A 12,929-nucleotide genomic window follows, 5' to 3' on the forward strand; every position below is an offset into this window, starting at 1 on the left:
AGATTAGTGCAGCTCCAAGCTGTCCCTGAGCTTCAGTGGGAGCCTGGCACACAACTCGCAGGAGAGCAACCCGCAAAGCACCGCTCCAGAGTAGCCAGGGGGAATTTCAATGGAGTAGATACTAAATATGAACATCAAGTAGGACAAGCAACAAAGCAAAGGCAAATATATTTTGGGATGCGGATGTTTTCCAGTTAGATACTTCTGGTTCCTGCTGGTTTACAGGTTATATAATTTTACCCACCATGAAATTGCACATGTCCTGAACAAATTAACTCATGCTTTACAAAAATTCATAATGCAGGTATGGTAAAGTAATCCACTTGCATCAGATGTACGTGCATTTACATCCTATGTTCACAGTTAAACACTTGCATTTAAGCACTTAAATTTACTGTTCCATGTAAACAACATATTCCTTTTTGGATACTCCAGATGAAGCATTTTCAGATGAAGACGTGGGATTTGCCATTACTATTTAGGTTTTAGAGGCATTCTTTAGACATGTATATGGCACATTCGGATTTGGAATACGCGTCCCAACTGGGTTTTTTATTGCAGTTTGAACAAATGGCATTTCTGTTTACAGACAGCTCTGTACTATATAATGGATGTGTTGTACACAAACAAATTCACCAACAGTTTGCCAGGTTGTGGTAAAGATGCATGCCCAAAAGACACACCCACATTTATGTTTGGAATCTATCTACTTTAAACATCATGAAAGACTTGGATATCAACAGATTTTTGGATATGCTAAATATCCCAAAGCCGAGCTTTCAAGAAGGTTGAAGGAGTAAAAGAAACAGGTTGTGTTTGCATGGTCGAAGAGGTCAGCCAATGCTTTTACGTTTTGATGTGATAAATGACATGTTAGGTCATGTAAATTGGAGTATGTAATCTGAAATTTTTGTGTAATCTGAAATTTTAGTGAATATTCATTTTCGTTAGCCATGTAAACAGCTCAATACAAAGTCTTTTTTGAAACAACGAAACAGAACTGAATATTTTGTGCATAAAAATGGAGTCTATGTATCCAGAGGAATAGGATATCAATGTGTCAGGATTTTGTCACCTTGGTCACTGCTAAAGTGAGTCCTCTTTTGTTTCTGATGTGCTCTTACAATGTGGAGGGTTTTTTTTGTACTTCAAAACATGTTACATTTCTAAAAGATCAACTTTTCTGTATTTATTTCTTTACATGTGTCCTTGTCAAAACAAAAATTCTGGTATAAAAAGTGCCCAAGCTCACCAGTATGAAGCTCATGGAAGATTAAAGTAACTCTCTTTAATTATGAATCTGCAGATGGGGCCCTGGAGCAAACTCCTACTCCAACCATTCACACTCTGTCAGGGTTAAGTGTTGCAGTGGAGCCGCCTCGTAATCTCAAAAGGTAATTCTCATTCTTTCCTCTCCTCCGTCTATCACGCTGTCAGCTCTGCACGGCAAAAGCGGCTGCAATTTAACCCTCATCCATAAATGTCCATATTTAAATTAAAATCGCTCAAACAATCTTTGCAATTAATAGGAAGGTTTGTCAAAGCCTTTTGGATGTGGGGACAGCAAAAACTGCGAGCTGAAAGGCGATGTTTACACCCTCATATAACTACTGACCGCATGGCAGACAGCTTCTCCCCTTTCCTCCAGTCCCACAGCACAATGGTGTGATTGTCGTCCAGGCCCACCGAGGCCAGCCGTTTGCCGTCCGCTGTGGAGGGAAAAACAGAAGTGTTCAGTACAGCACAGACAGAGCCGGCTCTTGCCTTGGTTCAGTGAAGTTTGGCTCTTGTTAGAAACATGAAAGCAGCCCGGCGGGTTTGATCTACAGCAGGTGATTCACTGACACTGACATACAGATCACCGTCCTGCCTATCTGGGGCCAATTAAGGGAAGTGAGATGAACAGCTGTACCTTGATGCCGCCAGACTGCCGAGACTAAAAGACAGCAGATATAGGGGTTTTTTTTTGTACCGTTGCTTGTAAAGCAGGTGTCTTGTGAATTTTCCCGTTTCTTTTATGTGTGAAAGAAGGTTTTTGTTCCCCTGTGAAAGCAGTCTGGAGGATTTTGTGAAAATTAAAAGTATGTTATGTCAAATCTGTCTGGATAGGAGGAGAAAACCGCACTGAGTTACCAGAGAAGTCCAGAGCGCACACTCCAAGCTGGTGGAAACCCTTCAACACAGACATGGGTTTTAATGTTTCTGTATCCCATATGTGGATGGAGGAATCTCTGCCGACCTGGAAAGACAAGAACATCCAAATTGTGTAAGCAATCTACTTTGTTCAATCCATTCAATGAGACCAGTTTGAGTCTCATATGGAAAAGAATCTTAACTCTGAGGAGCCATAAACTAAAAAAAAAAGTTTAATATTTTGTGTTAAATATGTTGGCAGGTACCTGGCCTGTTGCTACAAAGTCCTTCAGAGGGTGGATAGCCAAACAGAGGATGTCATCATCATGGCCCATGTAGAAACGTTGGGTATTCTGCTGTCTGTTGTACACAACCCCAATGGCAGCTACATGGTAGACTATCTCCCCGGTCTGAGTGTAGAACAGGTTGCTTCTGCAATCATAGCCCCTGTAACTGCAAACAAACAAAAGTAGAGGGCTTAATTACAAAGTGAGATGTCTTCAATCTCAAAAGCTTTTTGACATGCAATTCATTAAACAATACCAGGTTTTTTAAAGTGTATCTTTTATGATACCACAGAGCTTGTAGCACTTGAGTTCACTCTGGGTCACAAGATCAGTCTGATTTGAAGGTCTCTTTCTCATCTTGGAAAAAACTGCATTTTTACTTGGTCTTGTCTGGATCTCAGACAAAGAGGACTAGTACCACAACTGCAGGGATATTACTAAATATTACTAAATTTATAGTCACATTCCATCTGAAGCCTACACGACATGCCCCTAAACACTGAGCCCACCACCAGTACAAGAAAAACTCACCAGCGTAATGGTTATTTGAGCACTGCTACAACATAACATTGTAGTGAATTAATATGAGGCCAAATATAGCAATAATCCATTTTACAATTCATTATATATCAAGATGTGAATAAGTAATGAGATGTAACCCACATTAACCTTTACTGCCTCTTTAAAACACTTTTCAGCCCTTCATAGCATGGCAGACTAACTTCGCATTTTCTTCAGGGCTTCAGCTTCTGAACCAAGGAGTGAAGGGGTACAGAGCTCGTACAGGCATGCTGGACAGGTCATGTAGCTGCTCCAGACACAGCTGTGAACTGCCTGTGCATCATAACTATAAAGGGATGTATAACTTCATGCTTCAAATGCAACTTTGACTCATTTCTGATTTAACTTTTAGTTACTTTTAAGGACTATCCCATTTCTCATGCTACACTTAAACATTCACACAATTATAATGTGGCAATTAAAGAGGTGAACGAGGAGAAATCTTCATTTGTTTTCTGTGGCCATTTTTGTAGGAATGTGAATCATTCAGATCAGGTTGAGGAGTGCCAACGGTTTGGATGCTCCACATTTTATCGTGAGTTAATCCTGCAGTGTGAGACTCACACTGGTCTGGTTTTGGTCACGTCTTGGTCTCTGTGTAGGTGGTCTTTACTACAACACAACTACAGCGTAAACTCACCCATGAATGAAGTGCAGCTTCACTCCGCTTCCCGGTGGTCGTTCTCTCTTCTTCATGGCTGTCGCTCGATGCTTCTCTTTGCACTGCTCTTTGAGCTGAGGTAGATCTTCTTTATAAACCTGGACACATGTAGAAAAGTGTGTTCTCTCTCTGTTGATATGATTTCTACTGTGAGATGTTCAAAAGAGGAACATCTCTGATATAATCACCAACCTGTCGTCTATAGGTGAGCTGCGTCTCCTGCTCGATTTCTGAGTCCATCTCAGGTACGTCTGACTGATCAGAGTCTGATTCTTCACTGTTAGAGTCTGCCAAGGTCTCTGAGTGCAGAAACAAGGTTGCATCACACCTTCCTGCCTTTAAATCAGACAGATATCCAACTGCACACACAGTGAAAAACACTGTATCCTTTTTCAGTAGAAGTGAGGGTCAATCATGCAATAATCCAGTGACATCTCCTATTTATCAGGCAGTCGTGCTTCACAGTGACATCGCTCAAGACAAATGTATAAAAATGCTGATGCAGCACAGTGAAGCCGTGCCAAGACAAGGCAATAAGCAGAACTGGCAGCTACGGGCGGCTACTCACAAGATCCATTAGGAAAATTAAAAGGAAAAGCGGTTAGTATGTGCTTTAATTTCAGAAAGCACAGCTGCGCTCTGTCACTGGAAAAATATGACTTGGGAATGACAATGCAATTATACTTTCCAAGCTTCGTTCACTTTTATTGGATTTGTCTTAATTAATGTGATGGCTTTTTCTTTGCTTTATGGAAATGGTAGTTCATGAGCAAAAAGGACGGAAAGGGAACAATCTAGTACATTCCTCTCTGGTGGTTAGCACATCAAGTTCAGGAATCCGGTGGGAGCAGAAGGGGTGCACATTATGTAACAGGCAGTTACAGTCATACAACCCCTAATATGTCACTCAGAAACCTACTGTGACATATTATTTATTTAAAAGGGTTCAAATTTCTACAATTACTGTGGAAGTAGTCTTACTCTCAGAAAGACACTAGATATTTTAGGCCAAGAGGTAGATGACAAGATGACTACCATTCTCATGTCTGTGCATCAAAGAAATTGTTTTACATTTTGGGAAACACACTTATTCACTTTCTTGCATAGAGTTATATAAGAATCTGTCATGCCTTTGATTTAAATGTGTAGCTGCAGCTGCAGCTGTTTAGCGGAGCATAGCATAAGGACTGGAAACCAAGGGGGGAAACTAACCTGGCTCTGTTCAACGGTAGCAAAATCCACCAACTAGCATCTGTAAAGCTCACCAATTATCATGCTATATCTCATTTGTTTAATCTGTACAAAAACTCAAGTGTTAAAATTGAAATTTAACAAGACATAAATGAGATATAAACTTACCAAAAAAAAGTCCTAAAATCCAGAAATGAGTATGAGCACTTCATCATTAGATGCCTGAAATAAGGTCTGTTGTAAACAAAAGCTTAAGAGATTATGAAGTTTTGTTCTACAACAGAATATGTGCCTGTAAATACCTCCCTTGTGAATTTTGAAGCTTTTATGTGTGGCTGCAATGTAAGGGACTGTGGTGTAATAGGTGTGCCACTTTTTACTGCTAACATCGCTTTTTACTACTAGGTACTGCATTGAGTCTTCAAAAATTCTTCAAATTCATTTGTATAGATTATTTTGTTGAAAAAAAACTGTATTAGAAATGTTTATGCTTATTTTCTGCAATAACCCAAATTTCAATGGAAAAACTACGATCCACCTTATTCCTAGCCCCTGTGATGCCTTGCCTGAATTATGGGTGTGACTTCCGGTGGTACCGTATGGTACGACTTCCCTATAATACATCCATGGGTATGCTAATCTTTAGCTATGCTAACGTAACAGAGCCCCAGCTAGCTAACGGTTAAACTCTACTGCGTCTAAAAGACGTAGCAGAGGAAACCAGGGCAATGCTAACTTCTGTATCAGTGTACAAAAAAATGTAAGCGTAGGAGTATGACTAAGCCTATTTTCCAATATGCTAAACAATTCCTTTAAGTATTAGTGCTAGTCGAGAGATATTAGCCCAGCTAAGAAAAAAGACTGGAAACAAAAGGAAACCGCTAACTTGGTTGTCTTGTATGTTAAACTCATAGACCGTATATATAGTCATAGACTGTGATATACAGTCTGTGGTTAAACTTGTCAATTTCTTTTTTGTTTTCCTGTATTAAAGATGTAATTAAGTAAGCTTTAGCAGCATTGCTATGCACATTTTTTCTAGTGTGTTTTACTGGTAAAAAACCAAAACTCTTTATATACATTTTGTCGTACACTCTGCAATATTTGGGTGGAAGACTGAGTAGACACTTTTTCACAAATTTCCATTACTCAGCCTAATCAGATAATGTCTTGTTGGCAGGAACCAGTGATTTTGTGAAATAAGTAATATCAATAATGCAAGTCACTGGTCTCCACACAAAGCTACATTAAAAAGTGACACTGTAATATTCTTGATTGGATTGCTTAAAAGCTAAAATGTAAATCTTTTTTTTTCTTGGCAAAGCATATTCCCACATTATGGTTAAATAGTGACAGGGGCCTCATCTTACCTTGAGGTGCTATATGCACAGCTTCTTTAGACTTTCTTTCAGGAACAAACTTCCACTGGAACACTGAGTGATCAGCACCACCAATAGTTATGACCCACTGGTAGTCATGTGACCATCTGGCATTGGTTATGTGGGCTGAATGACCTAAATACTTTTTAAATTTTGCACCTAAAATCAAGAGGAGACACATCATTAACATGGTAATAATAAAAATTAGAATTTCTGCACTTAAGTCTCATGGAAATAAAAGGGAGTTTGGATTTTTTGAAGTGGGGTTATGTGAGGTAATTATCCACAGTGTATAACCAACAGTACTTGGCAGTCGGCACGCTCCTAGTTTGGAAAAGTAGCCTGGAGTACTGCCATGGAAGCTAAATAATGTACTGCTGTGGATGGGTGCAGCAGCAAAACGTATCAACATCCGTTCAAGTGTACAATATGATTAGACTATTTTCAATGATTTACCTTATCGGACGGCTAAAGCCGTTACATCCATCTTTCATCTCTTAAAAGCCACCAGACTTCCTTAACAAAAACAGTCACTTTACCTCACACAACACGGGAGCTGCTGATCTGCCATTGCCTCAGTCGATTAGTTTGTGTTATTTTGTGATTTTGCAAATCAGAACAAAGCCTTTAAAACACCAAAGTCATACTAATAGCACTAACTAACCAATCAAGCAGCGGTAGACGAGTCGCTACCATGCTGTCTGAAATAAAATTGCTGTTTTTGTCTGGTGTTGATTTTGACTAAAATGCGTTTTGCGGCTGTCCCCCTCTACAGCAGTACACTGCTTTGCTTGTGTGTCAGCACTTCAGCCTGCTTCTCCAAAATGGGGGCCTGCCAACTGACATCTACTGTCTGTAATACACTGACATTAAATAAGTACCTTGTATAACCCCACTTCAAATAATCCAAACTATCCCTATAAACAATTAAGTTTTTTTTTACCTTTTTTTATACATGGATATCGTAAAAGTTTTACTAGTCCATAGTCGTCAGCTGTTACTAAGACTTGATTGTTAAAGTTGGCGTCCACGGAGTTAATGTCATTGATATCTGAGTATTTGGGCCATATTCCATTAACCTCAAGGCCCAACACACACGTCCATGAAGCCCACTGTACCAGCTTCAGCTCCTCCCTGTTGGTCACCTCCTTCCCACCTCAACAGAAGACAAACATTTTATCTCACAAAGAAGCTCTTTGACAGCATCACATTAAAGCAACTTTTTTTTGGCTTTTTTGATTGACAGTATCTTAGAGAAAAGATTACAACAGCTGTAACACGGGAACTTACTTGGCATCCTGTAGAAGAGCCTTCTTCCGCTGCCGTCATTGGTCTGCAGGTACTTGCTGTCCGTGGACCAGTCCATGTGTGTGATGAAGCTGTTGGAGCCGATGCACTCGCCCACTTTTTTGTACCTCTGCACCACACCATAGATGTCCACTGAATTATCATTAGAGCCAACAGCCAAATGGGCCCCATCAGGGGAATATTTCAACTCATGGATGGCTTCCTTCCTGTCCTTGATGTGGACCACTTCTGTCATATCTCTGGAGGGAAGCAAAGAAATGTTGCTTGAATGAGGAGCTAAAATGGACACAAAATGATGAAGCTTTTCATCACAGTAGCCATTCACAGAGGATCAAAATTTCCCATTTGGCCTTTGAATTGTGTACCCACCTGACTCTGAGCACTGTGAAGGAGCCATCCTTCATTCCCAGCGCCAGGTGAATGCCATCAGTGCTCACGGCTGCACAGCGGATAGGCTCCTCCATGTTACAGCGAGCTATCAGTGCATGATCTATAAGGCTCCATATCCTTTAGACACAGAGAAGTTGGACAGATGAAGAGGCAGTGATGAGATAACAAAGACCTAAACAACCATTGCGGTGATGTTTGTGGTGTCTGTCATGCTATGCATTAGGTTTTTGGTCGCATACTGACAGTTACAACTGCTTCATTTTTGTAGTTTTAGTTAAAGTCCTGGTAAAGCAAAAGCAAATATGTGTTCACACCACAGAAAAATGTGTTATCAACGATCCAGCCAAAATTGAATAATTAAGACATCAGCAAGTACATAAAATTAGGTTTCAAAATCGTGAAAAAATAAGCAGTATTCTCTACACTAAGACCCTGAGAGCGTGTCCTCTGAGGTGCTGAGCAGAAGAACTAGCCCCTGCAAAGCAACAGACTCTCATAGCAGCTAACTCAGTAGCACACACCCTCTATAATGGCACAGACACACACCCAAGCTGAAGAACAAGTGCTGTTTCATGGTTATACCCTCTGGCACAGCAGCTAACAACAGCTAATGTTACCACAAAGTACACAGTCACAGCAGTGAGCAGTGACTACTGGCAGGCCGGGAAGCCGATTCTGTCTGAAAGAGTGAAAGGCACATTTGTGACAGCTATTTTTTTATGTTTATGTGATTTTGGCATTTTAAAAGACCTATTTATTCATGTATTCTTTAGACTGAAAGAGCTAAGACAGCTCATGGGATGTGGCGAACTCACCACTTACATACAGAAAGTGGACAAAATGATATTAATTCTGTGCGCTTTAATGTTAGTAGACCAGGTTTTATATAGTCAGGGAGCGGTTATAATAAGGATGGCTCCAATGCATCGAACCACGATTTCAGACCCAGCCAAAGAAATTCTGGACACAAAAATTAACAAAAAGATTTGTGAATTGGTTCAACAGTCCTGGGTTAGGAGGGCCACAGGAAACTATCAAAGAAAGTGTGATACCTTTCCAAATTAAAATAAATGTTCCTTAAATTAAAATTACTGTCTACGACCCTTTCAGATAAGGACCTCCTTGAGGTGACTACAAACCCCTGCTCTATTATCTGTCTTTTTTGACTACTCTTTTAGTGAATTCCAGTGTGATTTCTTGGTATCTTGTTCGCTGTTCATCCCATCCTACTGAAACGGAAAAATGCACATTGTCAGTCTCATAAGGAGTGGATCACGTATATCTTAAGCACACACTGCAAGGTTTTACCGACAAATTCTGGAAGATTTGGTGATCCTCTCTGACATACATAGAAGAGTAGCTAGAGTTCCATGAGAACTCTCAGAGCAAATGTGATTAGAGAATTAGGGTAGACTCTCCAGAATTTAAGAGTTCTCTTTTTGGTCTCTCTATCTTATATTTAGAACTCCCATGCCATTTTTTCAGTGTTATTTATCATACCAAAGTTATCAGCAGGGCAGTGAAATTGGATGTGAAAACTATATTATTTGAGTTTGCTGCATTTAGTCTTTCCCTGCTGTATTTTTATTTATTTAATTTATTTATTTACTTATTTTGAGGGGGGCACATGTTCTGTATGCATTTTTATGCCTCCACACTAGTGACAACTGTGGTTGGAGGCATTATGTTTTGGAGTTTTCAGTCACATTCTTGTGAATAAAATATCTCAAGAACGCCTGGAAGAAATTCCTTTAAATTTAGCACAAACGTCTAATTGGACTCATGGATGAACGGATAAGATTTTGGTGGTCAAAGGTCACAGCGACCTCATAAAACACATTTTTGGCCAAAACGCAAGAATTCATATGCTAAATATGAGAAAAAAATACCCAAATGTCTAAAGATAAAATGATGGCATTTGTTTCCAAAAGGTCAAAGGTCAGCTTCACTATGACATCATGGTGCTCTGTAAAAACACTTTTCTGGCAATTACTCAGCGCCACAACTGTGCTGCCAGGTTGAAGATGTGTGTGAAAAATCCATGTTTTACAATATGTTGCTTTTTTGCAGCAACATCCAAATTTGAAGCGTTGTCTACAGTCACCAAAATAAGTTACTTGAACATCATCATAACATGACAGGAGCTTCACCTGACTGAGCGATCATCACTTCCTGTCATGGCCAGAGGCTTGGTGGGGTGGACAGCTAGAGCCCACAGCTCGCCTTCACAGTGACCCTGCATGATGAGGAAAGGCTTGTTGCGGTCGTGGACCACCACCTCGAAGATCTCACTGTCTTGCGTGCCCACCAGGATGTGATCTCCCCGCCAGCACACGCTGCGCACAGACAGCCCTATCAAAAAAAAAAAAACAAAACATACATATACACTCAAAATAATCAGAAAAATGTTGGAAAAAGCACACCAACATGAAAGCAGACAGACATTTGCCAACGCTTATACAGTCATTATAAGAGACACAACAGGGATACTAAAGACAGGAGATACAAATAGCCATCTGCAGGCCATCCAGGATGAAGAATTTAACAGGAAAATACAATGACGGCACATGTTGTCAAGCTGATCTGCCGACCGACTCTGGGTAATACAGTGAGAAGAAGATGGAGGAAGCATGTGCTGTATACATATGTGGGCATGACAACTGTATACGGCTTAAAACTCCAACAGAGCTTGGACTTACTGACAACAAGAGGAACAGCCGAACAATGTGGGGACTGCTACAAACAGACTGACATGGTTTTCAACCCGCTCTGCATTTATTACCCACCTCGACTATTTTCACCTCTAGCTACTGTTAGGTCCAAGATTATAAATACAAGAGAAACAAGAAAGAAAATGTTAGTAAAGAGAATATAAATGGCATAAGGGGAGTTTTTTGTTGTTGTAGAATTATATAATTCTTCCAGTGCCTCAGGAGACCTGGCCGGCAACCTTTCTATCCTCAGATTAAAGAAAAACAGAGGCAGTTTGACATCACCTTTATATCCTTGGTCTGTTTCCCTGAGATCAATGACAGTAATTGGTTTGAAGTTGAGATCCCACAGCCGGACGCAGCCATCTCGGCCCCCGGTAGCAAAGCCCTCTTCGCAGACATTCATGCTGAAAATCCCTGACTGGAGGAAATGACAGGCTGTCAGTGAGGATCTGCACAATAAATGAGCAATGACAGAACCAGCCCCTGCTACAGACCGCATAGTACTGCTGCTCAGCCAGGCATTCGTTTAACAGGGCTTTTAAAATTACAAACCTGCTACTGTGGCCTCAGGATATCACAGAACTAGGTAACAGGAGGTGTCATATATATGTGTATTTATTACTGGAAAGCTCCGTGATGACCTCTTTTGGCCAAGAGTCTGTGTACACACAAGGAGGCACCTTGTTAAACCCTCCGTGAGACATTTGGTGGTACAAAAAGCAGTGAACATGTACTGTAGTTATTATCCCCTCCCCCATCCACCCATCCCCTCACCCAGCTGTTGATCCCATAGATATCATTTAATCCTGTGGAGCAAAAGGCTGATCCTTTTCTACTGAGCAGAATCAAATGAAGCCAGCATGCATGGCATCCACCCTAGTTTAAGTTTACGAGATTTATTGTGAGTCTTTTGTATCTGGTGCAGGCGGTGTCAAAATCAGCCGAAATGGCGCACAAATCACATTGATTTTTACAAACTCACCCCATGAGCTCCTTGCACCGTCCTCATCAAGTTGATCCCTTTCCACACGTAGATGTCGCCATTCAAGGCACCTGAATATGTGATCTCATCCTTGGCGCAGGCAAGACAGAGGATGGTTTGGAGATCCCCAGTTTTGCCAAAAACACCGCGCTTGGGTGTGAGAGCATTACCGCATAAGCTCCAAAACTGCAAACACAAACAGAAAGAGTGAAAGAGTATGGTGGCTAATAATCCCCCCTGTAATCCTGTCCTGAAAAAGCCAAATGGACAATTATGGAACATTTGGGTACAACAGAGTGAAAACCATTAAGTCATTTATGCTTCAACAGCCACACACACAGAGCAACTCCATTAAACACACACACACACAGACCTTGAGAGAAAGCAAAGTCAAATTCAAACACTCCCCCACCTCCTCTTCTTCATGTGATAGTGGGAACTCTTGCTGGGGGTCAGTGCTGTAACCACCTGATCAGCATGCACAGACACAGACACATGCACGCATACACGCAGGCTCATTATTTATGAACAAGGTCATTGGGATGCACGGGCACGGCCTCGTCTGAGGGCTAAATCCATCAAACGAAGGGAGGAGAGAGTGTAAGAGAGACGCTCTGTCTGCAAGGAGATGAGATCACAGGGTGGAAGCTTGAGGAGGGCATCTCAAATGCTGAGACACGGTCGGGGGCGCGTGAAACAGACACACACTCAAGCAGCAGGACAATGACAGAATTACAGCCTGTTTTCTGGTCCAACTAAAAGAATTCTCCTCTGCAATACCTGAAATGTAGCTCACTGAAGAAATGTTTTAAAGTACAACAACCTCGGATGATTCTGCTTAGAAAAGACAGAAACTGTAGGTGGTGCTTTTGACGACAAGCACTGTGGCTTGATAGACAGTCACACAAAGAACAAATAAGCTCCCTGACAGTGACAGCCTGTCACACCCTCACTAACAACTATCCTCCTGACTGATATGCAGTGTGCTAACAGGAGGGATCGATTATCGGGGAGAGGCATCACTGCCTCTTTGCAATCAAACATCTGAAGCTTGTACGCATCTCAACAGGTCTTTCCTAAATCTGAGCTCCTAACTGAGCTCTGAGTATTTCTGCATGTGCGTGAGCTTAGGTGAGGGGTCGGGCTGAAGGTTAAGTAGTAAAGATCATAGGTGTGTGAGTAATCTGGGAGAGTGTATATGCAGCTTTAAGTGTGTCAAGTATGTGGAAGGGTTGGCTAAGACTAGAGGGTGGGTTGTGTGGGGGTGGGGTAGGGGGTTTGTGGCCCAGCCTGTTGCGAAGGCAGCAGGGATGGATGCGGCGT

The 12,929-nt window shown here is 41.3% G+C and overlaps 1 protein-coding gene across 1 annotated transcript in view; it reads right to left on the reverse strand.

Annotated features, from left to right (window-relative positions):
• Positions 1–12,929, reverse strand: part of eml5 (EMAP like 5) — a 54,600-nt gene that overhangs the window by 24,420 nt on the left and 17,251 nt on the right. Inside the window, 12 exon segments of the mRNA XM_042500575.1 lie at positions 1,616–1,709; positions 2,134–2,239; positions 2,400–2,586; positions 3,622–3,740; positions 3,835–3,941; positions 6,204–6,371; positions 7,156–7,368; positions 7,503–7,759; positions 7,890–8,027; positions 10,061–10,262; positions 10,907–11,042; positions 11,607–11,792. Of these exon segments, the coding sequence (XP_042356509.1) occupies positions 1,616–1,709; positions 2,134–2,239; positions 2,400–2,586; positions 3,622–3,740; positions 3,835–3,941; positions 6,204–6,371; positions 7,156–7,368; positions 7,503–7,759; positions 7,890–8,027; positions 10,061–10,262; positions 10,907–11,042; positions 11,607–11,792 (1,913 nt within the window).

The sequence above is a fragment of the Plectropomus leopardus genome, chromosome 14, assembly GCF_008729295.1.
Source record: "Plectropomus leopardus isolate mb chromosome 14, YSFRI_Pleo_2.0, whole genome shotgun sequence".
Lineage (NCBI taxonomy): Eukaryota > Metazoa > Chordata > Actinopteri > Perciformes > Serranidae > Plectropomus > Plectropomus leopardus.